Source organism: Aquarana catesbeiana, linkage group LG01 (assembly GCF_042186555.1).
Source record: "Aquarana catesbeiana isolate 2022-GZ linkage group LG01, ASM4218655v1, whole genome shotgun sequence".
NCBI classification, from domain to species: Eukaryota; Metazoa; Chordata; class Amphibia; order Anura; family Ranidae; genus Aquarana; species Aquarana catesbeiana.
In genome coordinates, this window is record NC_133324.1 from 729,513,652 (window position 1) to 729,535,721 (window position 22,070).

The window sequence follows — 22,070 nt, forward strand, 5'->3', positions numbered from 1 at the left end:
GACTGAGCGCCGTGATCTGCAGGCTGTATCAATTAAAAGAAAAGAAAAACTTTCCCCAGTCAAGAGGACTCTTTCTCCACTTTCGGGTGCCGCTGCGCAGTAATCATCTGTGCGACAAGTACATGACAGTCCCAGTCTGCCCGGCGGATTGCTATAGTAGAGGCCTAGACTTTCATGTACTTGTCACACAGGTGCTTACTGCGCGGCAGCACCCGAAAGTGGAGAAAGAGTCCGCTTGACTGGGGAACGTTTTTTTCTTTTCTTCTAATTGCTACAGCCTGCAGATCATGCCACTCAGTCTTCTCTCTGTCTCCGCCTACCCACCTTCCTTCCCTGCTGAATCAGCTGGACCAACCTAAAAAAAAGTACCCATACAGCAACCAAAGCAGGCTGGGGACAGCAGTATGGGCTGTCCCCCCCTCTGCCTCAGCTCACAGCACCTGGGTGCACCCATTCAGGATCGACCTTGCATCCACCTGTCACTCAGCTATAGACAGAGCAGCCCGAGCAGCCATACTCCATTTGGCCACTCGGGCTGCTCTGTTTTCTGTCTGTGGCTGAGTGACAGGCCCAGCCAGGAGACCACCAGGCACGTTTGCGGGTGTCCGGAGGCCCGCAGCCAAATGCCGGAGACTTCAGCGACTCGCAGGAGACTTGGGATGTCTGGCACTGGAGTGTGGAGAGTATGAGTAGTGATTTGCAAATGTATTTTTCTTAGATGAAGGGAGAGGGAAGGGATATTAAACATAGAAATGTAAATTGAGTTCTGTTTGAAGTTTACTGTCAATTTTTACTTTCGTTTTCATTTCAAATGCTAGTATATTTGGCTTGATATCATCGATACATTTTACATTAGAGAACTTTTGTTTTTCAAGAAGGGACATTTATTTTACTTAAAAACAGATTATTAATAATTATCTGTCTGTGCTCAGCCTGTCTACTTAGTTCTCCCTTTGCTTAGTAATGGATATGTAGTGTTTGCTTGAATACGCCTTTTGATGTAGTTGTCACTAAGTAACAAGTGTCAATTACCATGCAGTAGAGTTGCCTAGCAGCAAATGACAACAGAGCTGAACATTGTAAGGAAGAATAGTGACAGTGGAAACACTTGTTAGACTATCCTCTGTAGACACCACTGGCTCTTTTAGCCTCCTAGCATGGCCAGCTATTCCGTTTACCACAATGCCAATTTTCAGTCATTTGTTCGGCATGACTATCGGCGAGGTACTCCTGTGCAGACAGAATATGAGGAGATCAGACACAGAGCACAGCTACAACACAGTCATCAGGCAATGCGAAAAGCCAGAAGTGCCACCGTGTATGCTGGTGAATACAGGAGTAAGGACCTGGATGAAAACTGTCAGCCAGTAATGAGACCCAGCTCGCCCACAAGGATGAACAAACCTCACCCGCCTGAGTAAGGTGTACCCTTCACTGTTGCATGTGTGTGTGACAGCTTCCACTGGTGGCAGAGAAAATCATTTGCACACTAGAAGTGGTCCCAAAGTGCAATGTGCAACACAATCCACAGGGATTAGGTATAATCTGCTATAATGCTACCTACCGTTAGCCTAGCTGGGAACTAGAGGGTGGTACTGCTACCAGGCGAGGTGAGCATTTTGAAAATTCCATGCAAATTCTAACAAGGAGAAACTAATGACAAATTGTTAAAGGATAACTAAACCTAAGAACAAAATATTGATATATTGCAGATGATTTTATTTATTACAGGTGCTTATATGGCGCCATGAATTTACGCAGCACTTTACACATACAGTATATATTGTACATTCACATCAGTCCCTGGCCTCAAGGAGCTTACAATCTAAGGCCCCTAAACTAAGATTCATACACATACTAGGACCAATTTAGACAGGAGCCAATTTACCTACCAGCATGTCTTTGGAGTGTAGGAGGAACCTAGAGTACCTAGAGGAAACCCACACTGGCACAGGGAGAACATGCAAACTCCAGGCAGGTAGAGCAGTGGTTGGGAATCCAAAACGATAACCCTAGTGAGGCTAGGCAGAAGTGCTAATCATGTAGCCACTGTGCTACCAATCCTTAGATGTGGTGGCCGCATTCCAATTCATTTTTCAGGCTAAAAACATTTTCAACCATCAAAATGGTGATGGTCCCATATGTATGAGAAAGGGATAACTATGGATATTGCAGAACATTACCCCCAGTGGAAAAAGCTTTACTGGCTGGGTTACCAGCATATCCCTCTGGTGAGTTCATTAATTTCAGCTGGTGGATTCACGTGGGGGTTGAGTTGATCGTTTGAAGATTTTTTCATATTGGTTCAAGATTTCACATTAATGCAAGAATTGGAAATATTTTTTACAAGCATTATGGACTTTGTTTACACCATATGCATTTATAAGATTTTTTAGATATAGGATGTTTTTGTACCTTTATATGTATTTACTAGACATTTTGTATTTTTATTGATCTTAGTATTACTGATCCACATTTGTGTTTTGTATTTATCAGACTCACCCTATCACCTTTATGATTTATTATGGATATATATTTTTTGCAGATTTGAGTGGCACTAGCGCTGTTCTCAAGCACAACATATTTCACAGTTGATTTTATATGAATCAAACAGCAGCTGTGCGTTTTAGAGTTCAAAGAATTTTCTATTTAAATTTTTGGTCCAGTTCTGCAAGCATCTTTATCCACTAGACTAAGCCGGAATTGTCAATGTGTTTGGAACTGATCTTGTGACTGGCAGCCTCTGTACTACCCCCTTCAGGGGTAAGCGCTACATTAAGGCTACTATCACACTAAGGCGTTTTTCAGGTGCTAAAGGGCTAAAAATAGCACCTGTAAAGCTCCTGAAAAACGCTTCCCCTGCAGCCCCAGTGTGAGAGCCCGAGTGCGGTGCACTTGCAGGACTTTAGATAAAGTCCTGCAAGCAGCATCTTTCGGGCGGCGGAGGAGCGGTGAATACACCGCTCCTCCACCGCCCCTTCCATTGGAATCAATGGGTACCGCTGACAGAGTGCTTTGCAGGCGCTATTAACCCTTTATTCGGGTTCTGCTAATGGGGGTTAAAAATGCCAACGCTAGCGGACAAAAAATCGCCGCTATTACAGCAGTAAAGCGATGCTAAAATTAGCTGCGCTTTACCGCTAACGCCCCCCCCCCCGCCCCAGTTTGAAACTAGAAAAAAAAACTTCTGTGTGCAGCAGTTTCCCCAGCCCTATCTCTGTCCAGCTGTCCGGGTATCTCCTCCTGATTAGCTGAGACACAGCAGCGGCGCCATTAGCTCCCAGAGCTGTCAATCAAAGTCAGTTAGCCAATCAGGAGAGAGAGGTGGCGAGGCCAAATGGCAGCTCTGTGTCTGAATGAACACATGGAGCTGCAGCTCGGCTCGGGTGCCTCCATAGCAAGCTGCTTGCTGTGGGGGCACTTAACAGGAGGGAGGGGCCAGGAGCACCAAAGAGGGACCCGAGAAGAGAAGGATCCAGGCTGCCCTGTGCAAAACCACTGCACAGAGCAGGTAAGTATATTATTTTTGTTATTTATTTATTTTTTTTAAACAAGACATTACATTCACTTTAACCCCCGGAAGGATTTACACCCCTTCTGACCAGAGCACTTTTTACAATTTGGCACTGCATCGCTTTAACTGCTAATTGCGTGGTCATGCAATGCTGTACCCAAACGAAATTTGCGTCCTTTTCTTCCCACAAATAGAGCTTTCTTTTGATGTTATTTGATCACCTCTGCGGTTTTTATTTTTTGCGCTATAAACGGAAAAAGACCGAAAATTTTGAAAAAAAATGACATTTTCTACTTTTTGTTATAAAAAAAATCCAATAAACTAAATTTTAGTCATACATTTAGGCCAAAATGTATTCGGCCACATGTCTTTGGTAAAAAAATGTCAATAAGCGTATATTTATTGGTTTGCGCAAAAGTTATAGCGTCTACAAACTAGGGTAAATTTTCTGGAATTTACACAGCTTTTAGTTTATGACTGCCTATGTCATTTCTTGAGGTGCTAAAATGGCAGGGCAGTACAACCCCCCCCCCCAAATGACCCCATTTTGGAAAGTAGACACCCCAAGGAAATTGCTAAGAGGCATGTTGAGCCCATTGAATATTAATTTTTTTTGTCCCAAGTGATTGAATAATGACAAAAAAAAAAAAATTACAAAAAGTTGTCACTAAATGATATATTGCTCACACAGGCCATGGGCATATGTGAAATTGTACCCCAAAATACATTCAGCTGCTTTTCCTCAGTTCAGAGATACCACATGTGTGGGACTTTTTGGGAGCCTAGCCACGTACGGGGCCCCGAAAACCAATCACCGCCTTTGGGATTTCTAAGGGCGTAAATTTTTGATTTCACTCATCACTACCTATCACAGTTTTGAAGGCCATAAAATGCTCAGATGGCACAACCCCCCCCCCTCAAATGACCCCATTTCGGAAAGTAGACACCCCAAGCTATTTGCTGAGAGGCATGTTGAGTCCATGGAATATTTTATATTTTGACACAAGTTGCGGGAAAGTGACACTTTTTTTTTTTTTTTTTTTTGCACAAAGTTGTCACTAAATGATATATTGCTTACACAGGCCATGGGCATATGTGGAATTGCACCCCAAAATACATTTAGCTGCTTCTCCTGAGTACGGGGATACCACATGTGTGGGACTTTTTGGGAGCCTAACCGCGTACGGGGCCCCGAAAACCAATTACCGCCTTCAGGATTTCTAAGGGTGAAAATTTTTGATTTCACTCTTCACTGCCTATCACAGTTTAGGAGGCCATGGAATGCCCAGATGGCACAAACCCCCCCCCCCCAAATGACCCCATTTTGGAAAGTAGACACCCCAAGCTATTTGCTGAGAGGCAAGGTGAGTATTTTGCAGCTCTCATTTGTTTTTGAAAATGAAGAAAGACAAGAAAAAAAATCCTTTTTTTCTTTTTTCAATTTTCAAAACTTTGTGACAAAAAGTGAGGTCTACAAAATACTCACTATACCTCTCAGCAAATAGCTTGGGGTGTCTACTTTCCAAAATAGGGTCATTTGGGGGGGGGGGGGGGTTTGTGCCACCTGGGTATTCCATGGCCTCCGAAACTGTGATAGGCAGTGAAGAGTGAAATCAAAAATTTACACCCTTAGAAAGCCTGAAGGCGGTGCTTGGTTTTCGGGGTCCCGTGCGCGGCTAGGCTCCCAAAAAGTCTCACACATGTGGTATCCCCGTACTCAGGAGAAGCAACAGAATGTATTTTGGGGTGTAATTTCACATATTCCCATGGCATGTTTGAGCAATATATAATTTAGTGACAACTTTGTTCAAAAAAAAAAAAAAATTTGTCTTTTTCCCGCAACTTGTGTCACAATATAAAATATTCCATGGACTCGACATGCCTCTCAGCAAATAGCTTGGGGTGTCTACTTTCCAAAATGGGGTCATTTGGGGGGGTTTTGAACTGTCCTGGCATTTTATGCACAACATTTAGAAGCTTATGTCACACATCACCCACTCTTCTAACCACTTGAAGACAAAGCCCTTTCTGGCACTTTTTGTTTACATGAAAAAATGATTTTTTTTTGCAAGAAAATTACTTTGAATCCCCAAACATTATATATTTTTTTTAAAGCAAATGCCCTACAGACTAAAATGGTGGGTGTTTCATTTTTTTTTCACACAGTATATGCGCGACGATTTTTCAAACTCATTTTTTGGGGAAAAAACACACTTTTTAAAATTTTAATGCACTAAAACACACTATATTGCCCAAATGTTTGATGAAATAAAAAAGATGATCTTAGGCTGAGTACATGGATACCAAACATGACATGCTTTAAAATTGCGCACAAACGTGCAGTGGCAACAAAATAAATACACTTTTAAAAGCCTTTAAAAGCCTTTACAGGTTACCACTTTAGATTTACAGAGGTCTATTGCTACAATTACTGCCCTCAATCTGACCTTTGCGGTGATACCTCACATGCATGGTGCAATTGCTGTTTACATTTGACGCCAGACCGACGCTTGCGTTCGCCTTAGCGCGAGAGCAGGGGGGGGGACAGGGGTGCTTTTTTTTTTTTCCTTTATTATTTTTTCCTTTATTATTTTTTTGCTTTTTTATCTTATTTTTAAACTGTTCCTTTAACTTTTTTTTTTTAATCATTTTTATTGTTATCTCAGGGAATGTAAATATCCCCTAGATCTCTCCTCTGCCCTCAAAGCATCTGACCACACCAAGATCGGTGTGATAAAATGCTTTCCCAATTTCCCAATGGCGCTGTTTACATCCGGCGAAATCTAAATCATGAAATGATTCGTAGTTTCCGGTTTCTTAGGCCATAGAGATGTTTGGAGCCACTCTGGTCTCTGATCAGCTCTATGGTCAGCTGGCTGAATCACCGGCTGCATTCTCAGGTTCCCTGTTGAGACAGGAGAGCCAGAGAAAAACACAGAAGACGGTGGGGGGGGGGGCATTCCCTCCCACTGCTTGTAAAAGCAGTCTAGAGGCTAATTAGCTGCTAGGATTGCTTTTACATGAAAGCCGACCACTGGCTGAAAAGAATGATACCAAGATGATACCTAAACCTGCAGGCATCATTCTGGTATAACCACTCAAAGTCATGAATTGCGTACCTTAAGACAAAAAAATGGTTAACAATAAAGCACAGTAAACGGTAAAGTATAAAAAATTGCTTACCTGAAAAGCAAACATGATAAAACATAATAACAATAAAACATTGCAGAATAGAATACAGTAAAAAAGAGCAGAACAATAGAGAGAGAATAGAGAGAGAGAGAACAATAAAACGACTATTTTTTTTTTTTTACACTTTTTTTTGTAATTAACTTTTATAACTGTAACCGGTTCCAGGTCTCTCAAAATGCGATGGCATCTTGGGAGACCCTGTGAAAGTGTGCCTAGTCTGTGCAATGCTGTACCCTACGCTAATACTCAACTAGTGAATGGTAGCGTTCAAAACATTCACCAATGCAAAGATCAGGATTGTCAGGACAGGAGGGACAATAATAGCAGGTGTCACGCCTATATCCGCGCTTGCTGCAGACACATCTTTTTTGGGGGGGTTCGTTGGGTAGGGGTACTCGGGAGGACATAAAGAAAATGCCTCTCATGCAGCCGACTGCATTTGGTTGGGGATGTGAATGGGGGAAGTACGGGCGCTGCAGAAGTGGTGGGTTCCCAATTAGGATTGGCGAATGCAGCAGGAAGGGCACTATGGACACGACGGGCCTGTGTTCGTCTTCTTGGTGGCAGCGGGACACTACTTGTGCTTGCCACCTCGCCAGCTTGAACTGCATTTATGGGACTCGCCACGTTACCAAGTGTTACTGCAGTGCTGGTTTGACTAGGACCGGGGTGTACTAGGTCGCTGGTGCTTGCCAGTTCACCAAAACGCTACTAAAAAAAAACTGTTAGCAATCGCAGGGAGCAGGCCTGACTCTGTGAACGATGCAGTTATGCGTTTAGTGTTTTGTAAGTGACAGTGATCGATCGATACTGCACTTGGGTGGGCTGGGCTGGGCCGGGCGGAGGGGCAAACGCAGGTGCTAGCAGGTATCTGGGCTGATCCCGCTAACACTGCGTTTTTGGGAACCCTAAACTGCTGGGGACGCTAGTATAGATCTGATCGGATCAGATATTGATCCGTTCAGATACTATACCACTAAGGGAGGTGTACGGTGCGTGCGTGGGTGTTAGTGGTACTGGCGCTAACCTGACGCTGCTTGGGGCTAGTGCTTGCCAGTTCACCAAAACGCTACCAAAAAAACTGTTAGCGATCGCAGGGATCAGGCCTGACTCCGCGAACGCTGCAGTTATGCGTTTAGTGTTTTGTAAGTGCCAATGATCGACTGATACTGCACTTGGGTGGGCTGGGCCAGGCGGAGGGGCAAAACGCAGGTGCTAGCAGGTATCTGGGCTGATCCCGCTAACACTGCATTTTTGGGAACCCTAAACTGCTGGGGACGCTAGTATAGATCTGATCGGATCAGATATTGATCCGTTCAGATACTATACCACTAAGGGAGGCGTATGCTGCGTGCGGTACTGGTGCTAATCTGACGTTGCCTGGGGCGACGCATATCACCGCCGGGCGATCAGGGGGCTAAACGGGTGCCCTGACACTATAAAAAATAAACAAACTAACCAGCGTCACCCGTAACAGTTATACGGTGATCACTGGTGAAAGGGTTAACTAGGGGGCAATCAAGGGGTTAAAACATTTATTAGATAGTATATGGGGGTCCCTGTCGCTATAAAACGCTGACGGCGAACCTAAATACATACCTCCCTAACTAGCGTCACCAGCGACACTAATACAGCGATCAGAAAAATGATCGCTTAGCGACACTGGCGACGGGGGGTGATCAAGGGGTTAAAATTTTATTAGGGGGGGGTTAGGGGGGTACCCTAACCCTAAAGGGGGCTAACACTAACTGCCCTACCACACTAACTGTCACAAACTGACACCATGCAGTAATCAAAAAAAAAAAAAAAAACTGCTTGGTGTCAGTGTGACGGGGGGGGGGATCGGGGTTTAATGTGTGCCTGGCATGTTCTACTGTGTGTGTGTGTGTTGTGCACTCACAGTGAAGTCTTCTCTCCTCGACGCCGGAACAGAAAATACAGAGCCGAGAAAAGATGACATCATTTCCTTTGCTGCTGTTTAGCATACAGCAGCAGGAGAAGAATCCGATTGGCTGGGAGCGATCGCGAGGGGGGGGCCACGAATGGATGGTCTCCCCCTCGCCTCTCATCGCTCCCAGACACAAGCCGACCGCCTCGGGCACCTCCCGCGGGAGGCAGATCACGTACAGGTACGTGATTCTGCCTGCCCGTGCCATTCTGCCGATGTACATCGGCATGAGGCGGTCGGCAAGTGGTTAAGGCCTCTTCCACACATTTGGACGATTGAAAAACTGTCATCAGCTTTTCATCCATTTTTCAATCCTCCAGCTTGAGTCCTTAACCAGTTGAGTCCGGGAGCCATTATTTCATGCAAAAACAGACCATTTGTCCGTTTACATCAGTTTTTGTCCAATCCGTTTTTTTTAACAGAAGAAAAATAGGGTTTTGATCCGTTCCAAAAAATGGATGTTGATGGAAGCGGATATAAATGGATTATCGTCCATTTACATCCATTTTTCCATAGAGATGCATTGATGTCCGTTTTTCATCCGTCAATGAATTGATAAAAAACACAGATATCCCAACCTGCAAAAAACTAATTTCAGGGAGGCCACGCTCCACGCCGACAATGCTCCCCCGTCTCCCCCCATTCATAATTAAATACTATAATAAAATAATATTTTAAAGATAATTAAGAATTTAATGCCATAATAAAATAATACTTTAAAAGATAATGTTGTGTCACACTCACCTTAATATGTCTTTTACAGTCATTTAACCCACCATGGGCTACAGATAATTCACTGCTGCAAACAGTGCAGCAAGCTACACCTTCATTGTTTTTTACCCTTATTATGCATGGGTACACTTTAGTGTTGTCTGGGGTGAAGTGCGTTTTGTACTTTTTTTTTTTTTTACTCTGCCATGATGGTTCTGCACTGCCACTGATAACCCTGGCCCTGCCTGTGTAGTAACTCTGGCACCAGGCTGTTGTCAATTTATATATACAGTGGGGATGGAAAGTATTCAGACCCCCTTACATTTTTCACTCTTTGTTATAGTGCAGCCATTTGCTAAAATCATTTAAGTACATTTTTTTTCCTAATTAATGCACACACAGCACCCCATATTGACAGAAAAACACAGAATTGTTGACATTTTTGCAGATTTATTAAAAAAGAAAAACTGAAATATCACATGGTCCTATATATTCAGACCCTTTGCTGTGACACTCATATTTTTAACTCAGGTGCTGTCCATTTCTTCTGATCAACCTTGAGATGGTTCTACACCTTCATTTGAGTCCAGCTGTATTTGATTATACTGATTGGACTTGATTAGGAAAGCCACACGCCTGTCTTTATAAGACCTTACAGCTCACAGTGCACGTCAGAGCAAATAAAAAAATCATGAGGTCGAAGGAACTGCCTGAAGAGCTCAGAGACAGAATTGTAGCAAGGCACAGATCTGGCCAAGGTTACAGAAAAATTTCTGCTGCACTTAAGGTTCCTAAGAGCACAGTGGCCTTCATAATCCTTAAATGGAAGACGTTTGGGACGACCAGAACCCTTCCTAGAGCTGGCTGTCCGGCTAAACTGAGCTATCGGGGGGAGAAGAGCCTTGGTGAGAGAGGTAAAGAAGACCTCAAAGATCACTGTGGCTGAGCTCCAGAGATTCAGAGATGCCAGGGATCTGATCCGCCGCCCGCCGAGTGAATGGTACGGCTGAAGCGGCCGCTAGAGTTGCTGTGTGGCTCCAGGCTGAGTGGCAGTGCAGGCTCAGCCAGGAGATCATGCCGCACTTGCGGGTGTCTGTTAGCCCGCCGTCAAATGCGGGAGTTTCCCGCGAGTCACGGGAGACTTGAGCTGTCTGAAAACAGACAAATAGTCCGCATGTGTGAAAGAGGCCTTACTTCTCTTATTTGGTCCCTCTTGGTCTACTACATATACAATGAAACGTGTTTTGTTATTTCTGTGTATTAAATAAAAAAATATATATATTTGTTGATCCTGTGACAAATCTTGCCATCTGATAATGTTCTCTCTTTACTGTATATGCTGCATTCTTATCTATTACATTGTTTCATTGTTTTGTAGCTATCTCTAGGGACTATAGAACTCCTTCCCTCAATGTTATAGAAAAGAGGAAAGGTGAAGGTCTTTATGGTCCCATCATAGGATGACATCTATGGCCCTCTTCATATATACAGTGAAATGAGCCTCCCAGAGACAGAAAGTGTGTTATTCACAGGAATAGCTGAACAGAAAACGAATGCTGCCACCTCATCTACAATATTTTATGACTTTGCACTTGAGTTTAGATACACTTTAAGGCTTGTGCTGCCCTTTGCTCATTGAGGATGCACCATGTACCGGTGCATGCTTTCAATGCCTGAAGTACCAGCTTGACTTACCCTCCATGATTTGCCCAAGCACTATGCTATGGCTTTTGTAAGTGTGTCTAGCCTATATTCCCACCTTTTGATTACAAAAAAACACCAATTACATATGTATGTGTTTGTGTGTACATTTAAACATATCTGAGAGCTTTTGGCATCAGTTTGAGATTCTTCTGACATCATTCAGATTTCATTGACAATTGACCCATTCTGACCTGCATTTGACCTGTTTTAAGCAGATTTTACATTTTGATAGACTTGTATGGGACTACAAAACCTATCCGAGACTGATGTAAGCAAAAGCTCATCAACACAGGCCCCTTAAAGTAGTAGTAAACTCTGTAGCTTTATTGTTACCTACAGGTAAGCTTATAATACAGCTTACCTGTAGGTTAAATAAATATCTCCTAAATGATGCTGGTGAGCAGCAGCCAGTGACCTGACCAGCACAATGCGCGCTGAAGGAACAGCATACCTATGCTGTTCCTTCAGAGCTCTGTGCTGCGATTGTGACTACCGTGCACGGGAGTGACATCATTGTGGCTGGGCTATTCAAGCGGCCGCAGCCCATGAACCCGTAAGGAAGACCAGGTGAAGATGGAAGCCTCTGCAGTGGTGACAGCACACTGCTGGAGGGCTTATGCCCCGTACACACGGTCGGACATTGATCGGACATTCCGACAACAAAATCCTAGGATTTTTTCCGACGGATGTTGGCTCAAACTTGTCTTGCATACACACGGTCACACAAAGTTGTCGGAAAATCCAATCGTTCTGAACGTGGTGATGTAAAACACGTACGTCTGGACTCTAAACGGGGCAGTAGCCAATAGCTTTCATCTCTTTATTTATTCTGAGCATGCGTGGATTTGTGTACACACGATCGGAAATTCCGACAACGGATTTTGTTGTCGGAAAATTTTATAACCTGCTCTCAAACTTTGTGTGTCGGAAAATCCGATGGAAAATGTGTGATGGAGCCTACACACGGTCGGAATTTCCGACAACAAGGTCCTATCACACATTTTCCATCGGAAAATCCAACTGTGTGTACGGGGCATTAGTGTGCAATGCAGACTAGAACATTATGCCTTTACCTTGTAGAGAGGTTTTGTTTTTTTAAACGTTTACTACCACTTTAAAAGTGCTTCCATGCCGGAACTGGATATTTACCCACACTTATTCTGTGGTGTATTTCAGGGTATTTTTGGTCACCACGCTACATAACCTGCCTGGATATTACAACTGTAAGAAAGGAAGCTCTTCAAAAGAAAAAGGTACTCAAAAAAATGTGCATCTACCTATATTCCATTTTACACAATTACACATTAATTCCTGGAGAAATTGTGTCTCCTTTTTTTTCCCGTAACTATGTCTTCCTGATTGCCTACCAGTGGCGGTGCGTACATAAGGGCGCACAGGCGCCGCCCCCTCTCTCCAGCCACCCCCTCTATCACCAAAAGATAGATTCATGCATTGCATGAATCTATTTATGGCCACTGCTGCCACCCCCGATTCAGGCACCTGGCCCCTTTTCAGGCACCGGGCGCCTAAATTACAGCGGCGGGCGGTGTTTTTGAAGCACCTGATTAGGCTCTAATAGGCATTAAAAAAGGTAAACAGCGAGCGCCTTGCTTGGCACTCGCAGTTCACCAAGCTGTGTTAGAAAAGCGAATATATATTCGCTTTCCTAACACTGAACCACCTCTCCTCCAATCAGGTACTCAGGTCTGTTACCTGTCACCCGATTGGCTGAAATGACAGGTGCTGTGATTGGATGCCTATCAGGCATCCAATCATAGGAGAGGACGGGAGAAGAAGACTTTAAAGACATCGTTCGCCGCCACCCGCTGCCCCACCGAGACAGGGTTAGTGCCGGGCAGATGGCGGGTGGGGGGGCACAGTGGCAGCATTCGATGGGCACAGTGGGAGCATTTGATGGCACAGTGTCAGCATTTGATGGGCACGGTGGGAGCATTTGATGGCACAGTGGCTGCGTTTGATGGGCGCAGTGGAGGCAATTGATGGGCACAGTGGCAGAGTTTGATGGGCACAGTGGTGGCGTTTGATGGCACAGTGGCTGCGATTGATGGGCACAGTGGCTGCTTTTGATGGGCACAGTGGCCACATTTGATGGGCACAGTGGCGGCATTTGATGGCACAGTGGCTGCGTTTGATGGGCACAGTGGTGGCGTTTGATGGACACAATGGCTGCGTTTGATGGTACGGTGGCTGCGCTTGATGGCACAGTGGCTGCGTTTGATGGGCACATGAGGCTGCAATTGATAGGGGTTTTTTTCAGAATTTTTCAGTTTGTTTGCGCCCCCCCAAAATTTTGAGCACCAGCCGCCACTGCTGCCTACTGTCTACCAACAGTTACTCTTATCACATTTCAGTAGCTCACTTGTAGGAATACAGAAACTTTGTGAAGGTGCTTGTAATAGTTGTACCAAGAAATCCAGATTAAGAATTTGGTACCTGTTATTATTTTACAATAATTCATTGATGGATAGCTACTGGGTGAGATTTTTTTTATTTTACAATTTGCAGGAAATGCCACTGTAAAGAAAGACCTGAGAAGGACGCTCTATGAGGACAACAAGCAGGTATAGTACAGAAGTGCCAGCCTTGACAGCTGGCATCATTTTATATCTATGCTAATATGCTAGCTATTCAAATCTACACCTTTTTAAATAATCTACATTCCTAAATATTATATTGTTCTTTCTAGTTGAATTGAAAGATCTTCCCTGATGTTCAAATTCTTAATAACAAGCAGGCTTTTCATTATTATGTTATGGAAACTAAATACTTCACTAGGCGATTCAACCTTGAGCATATGCTTAATCACCAACACATTCTTGTTTGTAAGCTGTTGAACATATTGCTTTAAACGCTTTTGTTCTTTACAAATGTGGTCTATTGCTATTGCCTGACTCTACTTTGTCTCAACAGTGTTTTGCTAAAATTTTAATTTACTGCAGTAACCCATAACAACCAATCAGAATTAATTCTACTGAAGTCAGAAGAGTATAATATAGGGTTTTTATTGGTTTATTGACTTACCGAACTTACAGTACAACCGCTCACTCAACTATATAAAGAATTGGTCTGGCTATACACCCATACAAATTGCTAGTTACTTTGTGAAACATTTACATGTGTAGGCCTTGCATAGTTGTGTAAAGTTCAGTGTCACAAAAAAATATATATATTTATGAAGCATGTACCTAAAAGGACTTTACAATAGTATCTAGCATTCTATTATAATTTTTTCCATAGGTCCATATTTTCCGTGATACGGATTCCAATACAGCAGCTCAGGCTTGGCTAAAACTTGCCAGTGATAGAGGTAACAATTATTTGAACATTTTGAAATTAGGAAAGGCCTCCTTTTTATTAAACTGCATACAGTAAAGTGGCTATACTCATGTGAAATCTACATAGTCCAATGACAGGAACATAAGGATAGATTGGATGATTTGTGGGATTATTTAATCAGTTAAAATGTTACTAAACCCAGGACCCTGCATTCACTATATCTGGTCTCCCTCAGTACACAGAACATGGAAATGCAATTATTTTAATAAATATAAACTGCTAAATACCTTTTCCCATTAGCAGTTTATAGCAGTCTTGTGACTTCTATCAGTGTCTGGTTAAATCTTGTAGAGAGTTTTCATTCTCCTCTGACTGTCCTATGAGGCTGCATGACCCCTGACCCTCTGTCTGGACAGTGCCGATTGATGATCACATCCACCCCCCCCCCCCAAAAAAAAACTCTCTAACAATATACACCAAACTGAACGTGTGCAGAGTGCCCCAAAGGCTCCGTACTATCAGGAGATGGATTGGGGACTATGAAAGAAGGGGAGGATCAGAGAAGACAGGATCAAACAACCTTTTTAGACAATTTGTGCAGGGTTAACCCCTTAGGTTCCACAGTGAGTATAACAAACATGCTTTACTGCATATACAGACTGATTTTACTGTTGTGGGTTTAGTAACATTTAAAGTTTTATTTAATCAATGAACATTTACTGTGTTTCTGTATACTTCATGTTTTCTGCTGTCTTATTTGTCATAAAAACCCCATTTTTTTCCTCATTAATGTACAAACAGCACCCCATATTGACAGAAAAACACATAATTGTTGACATTTTTGCAGATTTATTAAAAAAGAAAAACTGAAATATCGCATGGTCCTAAGTATTCAGACCCTTTGCTCAGTATTTAGTAGAAGCACCCTTTTGATCTAATACAGCCATGAGTCTTTTTGGGAAAGATGCAACAAGTTTATCACACCTGGATTTGGGGATCCTCTGCCATTCCTCCTTGCAGATCCTCTCCAGTTCTGTCAGGTTGGATGGTAAACGTTGGTGGACAGCAATTTTTAGGTCTCTCCAGAGATGCTCAATTGGGTTTAAGTCAGGGCTCTGGCTGGGCCATTCAAGAACAGTCACGGAGTTGTTGTGAAGCCACTCCTTCGTTATTTTGGCTATGTGCTTAGGGTCATTGTCTTGTTGGAAGGTAAACCTTCAGCCCAGTCTGAGGTCCTGAGCACTCTGGAGAAGGTTTTCATACAGGATATCCCTGTACTTGGCTGCATTTATCTTTCCCTCGATTGCAACCAGTCGTCCTGTCCCTGCAGCTGAAAAACACCCCCACAGCATGATGCTGCCACCACCATGCTTCACTGATGGGACTGTATTGGACAGGTGATGAGCAGTGCCTGGTTTTCTCCACACATACCGCTTAAAATTAAGGCCAAAGAGTTCTATCTTGGTCTCACCAGACCAAAGAATCTTATTTCTCACCATCTTGGAGTCCTTCAGGTGTTTTTTTTTTAGCAAACTCCATGCAGGCTTTCATGTGTCTTGCACTGAGGAGAGGCTTCCGTCGGCCACTCTGCCATAAAGCCCCAACTGGTGGAGGGCTGCAGTGATGGTTGACTTTCTACAACTTTTTCCCATCTCCCGACTGCATCTCTGGAGCTCAGCCACAGTGATCTTTGGGTTCTTCTTTACCTCTCTCACCAAGGCTCTTCTCCCCCGATAGCTCAGTTTGGCTGGACGGTCTGCTCTAGAAAGGGTTCTGGTCGTCCCAAACGTCTTCCATTTAAGGATTATGGAGGCCACTGTGCTCTTAGGAACCTTAAGTGCAGCAGAAATTTTTTTGTAACCTTGGCCAGATCTGTGTCTTGCCACAATTCTGTCTCTGAGCTCTTCAGGCTGTTCCTTTGACCTCATGATTCTCATTTGCTCTGACATGCACTGTGAGCTGTAAGGTCTTGTATAGACAGGTGTGTGGCTTTCCTAATCAAACAAACAAAGAGTGAAAAATTTAAGGGGGTCTGAATACTTTCCGTCCCCACTGTATGTGTGTATATATATATATATATATATATATATATATATATATATATATATACACAGTATCTCACAAAAGTGAGTGAGCCCTCACATTTTTGTAAATATTTTATTCTATCTTTTCATGTGACAAGACTGGAGAAATGACAATGTAAAGCAGTGAGTGTATAGCTTGCAAAACAGTGTAAATTTACTGTCCCCTCAAAATAACTCAACATACAGCCATTATCCACTTGCCACCCGCCCACCGTCAAATGACAGCTGGGTGGTGCGGCTCTCGTTCTGGGTGGACGTCATATTATGGCCTCCCAGAAAGACCACTCTCGCGTGCATCCGGGGGGAGCGCAGAGCGGCGATTGCAGCCTCGCCGTGTTGCTAGGACCCTGACCCCGGTCCGCGGCTCTTTAACCATGTGATCGGCTGTGTCCAATCACAGCCGGTCACATGTAAACACGGAGATGCCGGTAATCGGCGCTCCTCACCTCACACTGACAGAGTGTGAGGAGAGGAGAGCTGATCAGTGGCATCTCCTCACAGGGGACAGCTAGGTATGTAATCAGGGCACTGATCATCAGTGCCCTGATTACAATTAGTGCCCACCAGTGCCAGCAATGATTGCCCACCACTGCCAGCAATCAGTGCCAACCAGTGCTCACAAATGCCACCAATCTGTGCCCACAAGTGTCAGCAACCAGTGGCCATTAGTGATGCCAGTCAGTGCTGGCTATCAGTGCTGCCCATCAATGCCACCCAACAATGCCCATCAGTGCCGCCTATCTGTGCCCACCAGTGCCGCCTATCTGTACCCAGTGCCCACCAGTGCCACCCATCAGTGCCGCCTATCAATGCTTATCAGTGCCACATGTCAGTGACACCTATCAGTGCCCATAAGTGTGGCTTATTCGTGCCTCCTCATCAGTGCCACTTATCAGTGCCCATAAGTGCGGCATATTCGTGCCTCCTCATCAGTGCCACCTAATCAGTGCCCATAAGTACCGCCTCATCAACGCCCATCAGTGAAGGATAAAAAGTTACTTATTTACAAAATTTACTGACAGAAACTAAGAGAAACTTATTTTTTTTCAAAAATTTTTGATCTTTTTTTGTTTTTTTTTAGGAAAAAATAAAAAACCCAGGAGTGATTAAATACCACCAAAAGAAAGCTCTATTTGTGTGAAGAAAATGTTAACAATTTCACATGGTTACAGTGTAGCATGACTGCACAACTGTCAGTCAAAGTGTGACAGCACTGAATGCTGAAAAATGGCCTGGGCAGGAAGGGGGTGTAGTTGCCCTGTATTGAGGCGGTTAATGTCTAAACCGCTGGCAACAAAGGTGAGTACACCCCTAAGTGAAAATGTCCAAATTGGGCCCAAAGTGTCAATATTTTGTGTGGCCAGCATTATTTTCCAGTACTGCCTTAACCCTCTTGGGCAGGGAGTTCACCAGAGGTTCACAGGTTGCCACTGGAGGCCTCTTCCACTCCTCTATGATGACATCTAGAGCTGGTGGATGTTAGAGACCTTGCGCTCCTCCACCTTCCATAGGGTTTAGGTCTGGAGACATTCTTGGCCAGTCCATAACATTTACCCTCAGCTTCTTTAGCAAGGCAGTGGTCATCTTGGAGGTGTGTTTGGGGTCGTTATCATGTTGGAATACTGCCCTGCGGCCCAGTCTCCGAAGGGAGGAGATCATGCTCTGTTTCAGTATGTCACAGTACATGTTGGCATTCATGGTTCCCTCAATGAACTGTAGCTCCCCAGTGTGGGCAGCACTCATGCAGCCCCAGACCCATGACACTCCCACCACCATGCTTGACTGTAGGCAAGACACACTTCTGTTTTTACTCCTCACCTGGTTGCCGCCACACATGCTTGACACCATCTGAACCAAATAATTTTATCTTGGTGTCATCAGACCACATGACATGGTTCTAGTAATTCATGTCCTTAGTCTTCAGCAAAACTGTTTGCGAACTTTCTGGTGCATCATCTTTAGAAGAGGCTTCCTTCTGGGATGACAGCCATGCAGACCAATTTGATGCAGTGTGCGGCGTATGATCTGAGCACTGACAGGCTGACCCCCCACCCCTTCAACCTCTGCAGCAATGCTGGCAGCACTCATACGTCTATTTCCCAAAGACAAGCTCTGGATATGGCGCTGAGCATGTGCACTCAACTTCTTTGGTCTACCATAACGAGGCCTGTTCTGAGTGGAACCTGTCCTGTTAAACCACTGTATGGTCTTGGCCACCATGACGCAGCTTAGTTTCAGGGTCTTGGCAATCTTCTTATAGCCTAGGCCATCTTTATGTAGAGCAACAATTTTTTTTTCAGATCCTTAGATAGTTCTTTGCCATGAGGTGCCATGTTGAACTTCCAGTGACAGTATGAGAGAGTGAGAGCGATAACACCAAATTCAGCACACTTGCTCCCCATTCACACGTGAGACCTTGTAACATTAATGAATCACATGGCATCGGGGATGGAAAATGGCTAATTGGGCCCAATTTGGACATTTTCACTTAGGGGTATACTCACTTTTGTTGCCAGTGGTTTAGACATTAATGGCTGTGTGAGTCATTTTGTGGGGGCCGCAAATTTACACTGTTATATAAGCTGTACACTCACTACTTTACATTGTAGTAAAGTGTAATTTCTTCAGTGTTGTCACTTGAAAAGATATAATAAAATATATACAAATATGTGAGGGGTGTACTCACTTTTGTGAGATACTGTATATACAGTTGTGCTCATAAATTTACATACCCTGGCAGAATTTATGATTTCTTGGCCATTTTTCAGAGAATATAAATGATAACACAAAAACAATTCTTTCACTCATGGTTAGTGTTTGGCTGAAGCCATTTATTATCAATTAACCATGTTTAATTTTTTTAAAATCATAATGACAACAGAAACTACCCAAATGGCGTGCAGACTTTCAGCTTTAATTCACCCCCCCTAGCGGTATTCCCGAGTCTGGCTCGGGGTGGATATTCAATACCAAAAGTGGTATCCCCAAGCCAGACTCAGGATCACATCGCAGGATCCTTGTAGAGTTTAGTTACCTTGTCCCCTGGATCCTGCGATGTCTCCCCGCTGTGATCTGCGAGCTGCCGTGTCTCGCTCGATTCACGCATGCCGAGCTCCGTTCCCTGCGAGCATTGCGACACACGGGGACGGAGTCTGGTGCCAAATTCAAAAAAGTAAAACACACACTGTATAGATACAGTTTACTGTAATTGTACAGATTACAGTACTGTATCAAATAATTACACACCTCCTTAGTCCCTAGTGGTCCCTAGTGGTCTGCCCAGTGTCCTGCATGCAGTTTTATATTATAAAAACTGTTCTTTCTGCCTGGAAACTGGAGATTGTCCATAGCAACCAAAACTGTCCCCTTACATCAAAAGTGGTTTTAGACCAGCTAGAAAACAGCGATAATAAATTAGAATCACTCGCAGAATTGAGCAATAGTGATTTGTGAGGAAATCCGTCATCAAACACTGAAAAGTAATGACAGCGACAATTCTGCAACTGAGCAAATTTCAGTGTTTTTAATTTGAGTACATTATTGAATAATTTTTATTATTATTATATTATTATTTGGTATAATTATTTATAGTTATTTATTATATTATAATTTATGATTTCGTTTTTCAAACTTTATCATACCCGGGATGTCTACTAGACTCTGGTTTGGACAGATTTAAGTGAATTATTCCTAAGAATTACAGGCCTACAATATAAAACGCCAAATTTCCGTGCAAAATAATTGTACCGCTTTCAGCACCTAAAATCTGAAATAATCATACTGCCAGGGAGGTTAAGGGGTTGAACATTAATATCAAGTACAAATTGTAGGAACTGCAATCATTCTTATACACAGTCCCCCCCATTTTCAGGGGCTCAAATATAATTGGACAAATTAATATAATCATAAATAAAATGTTAATTTTTAATATTATGTTGAGAATCCTTTAGTGCCAATGACTGCCTGAAGTCTGAAACTCGTGGACATTACCAAAGACTGAGTTTCCTCCCTTCTGATACTTTGCCAAGCTCTAACTGCAGCAGTCTTCAGTTGTTCTTTTTTTTGGGTCTTTCTGCCTTTAGTTTTGCTTTCGGTAAGTGAAATGCATGCTTAATTGGGTGGAGATCAGGTGATTGACTCGGCCATTGCAGCGCCCGCAAGGTCCCCCTCCTCAAGAAGGCACATGTACAGGCCTGTCTGAAGTTTGACAATGAACATCTAAATGATTCAGAGAAGGATTGGGAGAAAATGCTGTGGTCAGATGAGGCCAAAATTGAGCTCTTTGGTATTAACTCGGCTTGCCATGTTTGGAGGAAGAAAAATGCTGACTATGACCCTAAGAACACCATCTCAACAGTCAAGCATGGAGGTGGAAACATTATGCTTTGGGGCAGTTTCTCTGCTAAAGGTACAGGCCGACTTTGCCGCACTGAAGGGCCAATGGACGGGGCCATGTATTGTAAAATCTTCGATGAGAACCTTCTTCCCTCAACCAGAACACTGAAGATGGGTCATGGATAGGTCTTCCAGCATGACAATGACCCAAAACATACCGCCAAGGCAACAAAGGAGTGGCTCAAGAAGAAGCACATTATGGTCATGGAGTGGCCTAGCCAGTCTCCAGACCTTACTCCTATAGAAAATGTATGGAGGGAGCTGAAACTTCGAGTTGCCAAGCGACAGCCAAGAAACCTTAAGGATTTAGAGTAGATCTGTAAAGAAGAGTGCATCAAAACCTGGTAACCAACTACAAGAAACATCTTACCTCTGTGCTTGCCAACAAAGGTTTCTCCACCAAGTACTGTCATGCTTTGCTTGGGGATCAAATACTTATTTTATTCACTGAACTGCAACTCAGTTTATAAAATTTGTATCGTGTTTTTTCTGGATTTGATATTCTGTCTCTATCATGTAAAATACACCTATGACAAAAATATAGACCTTTCATTTCTTTGTAAGTGGGCAAACTTACAAAATCCGCAGGGGATCAAATATTTCCCCCACTGTAAATATATATATATATATATATACACACACACACACACACACATACATACACATAAAATATCATTGTACAAGAAAAAACATTAAGACTTTCCATTAAAGGTATGCTCCAGTTAAATTTGAAAATGAAACTTTGAGATGGGGGGAACAGACTATCTGTTTATTATTTCACTTTTCATCAAGGCAGTAATGTAGAGCAATGGTTCTCAATCCTGTCCCCAAGTACCCCCAACAGGCCATGTTTTGGGAATTTCTCTTAGATAAAACAGCTGTCCAAAATACCAAGCCATTGATTCTGATTTAAAGCACGTGTGCAAGATAAAGGAAAACCTGCAAACATGATCTGTTGGGGGTACTTGAGGACAGGGTTTGTTAAGGATATGATTAAGAGTTTCAATCGAGCCCAAGGTTATCTGCTGCTGTCTCTAATTGGAAAGTGTGGCTATGCATGCATATAAAAGTAAACACTCTGAGACACGCTCAGCACCGTTACTTTTTACACTTCTGATTTATTCAAGGCGGTGCTAATGGTTTATACACAAAAATACGTCATTGCTATGTTAGTCTAATAGGTACATCTCATTGGTTAAGATAGAAAAGAAGATGGAGAATCTTC

The 22,070-nt window shown here is 43.3% G+C and overlaps 1 protein-coding gene across 1 annotated transcript in view; it reads left to right on the forward strand.

Moving 5' to 3' along the window:
* The first annotated feature begins 1,056 nt into the window (after positions 1–1,056).
* Positions 1,057–22,070, forward strand: part of LOC141112116 (uncharacterized) — a 28,549-nt gene continuing 7,535 nt past the window's right edge. Inside the window, exons 1-4 of the mRNA XM_073604588.1 lie at positions 1,057–1,417; positions 12,246–12,322; positions 13,596–13,651; positions 14,328–14,397. Coding sequence (XP_073460689.1) covers positions 1,158–1,417; positions 12,246–12,322; positions 13,596–13,651; positions 14,328–14,397 — 463 coding nt within the window. The 5' untranslated portion in view covers positions 1,057–1,157. The remainder of the gene's footprint in view (positions 1,418–12,245; positions 12,323–13,595; positions 13,652–14,327; positions 14,398–22,070) is intronic.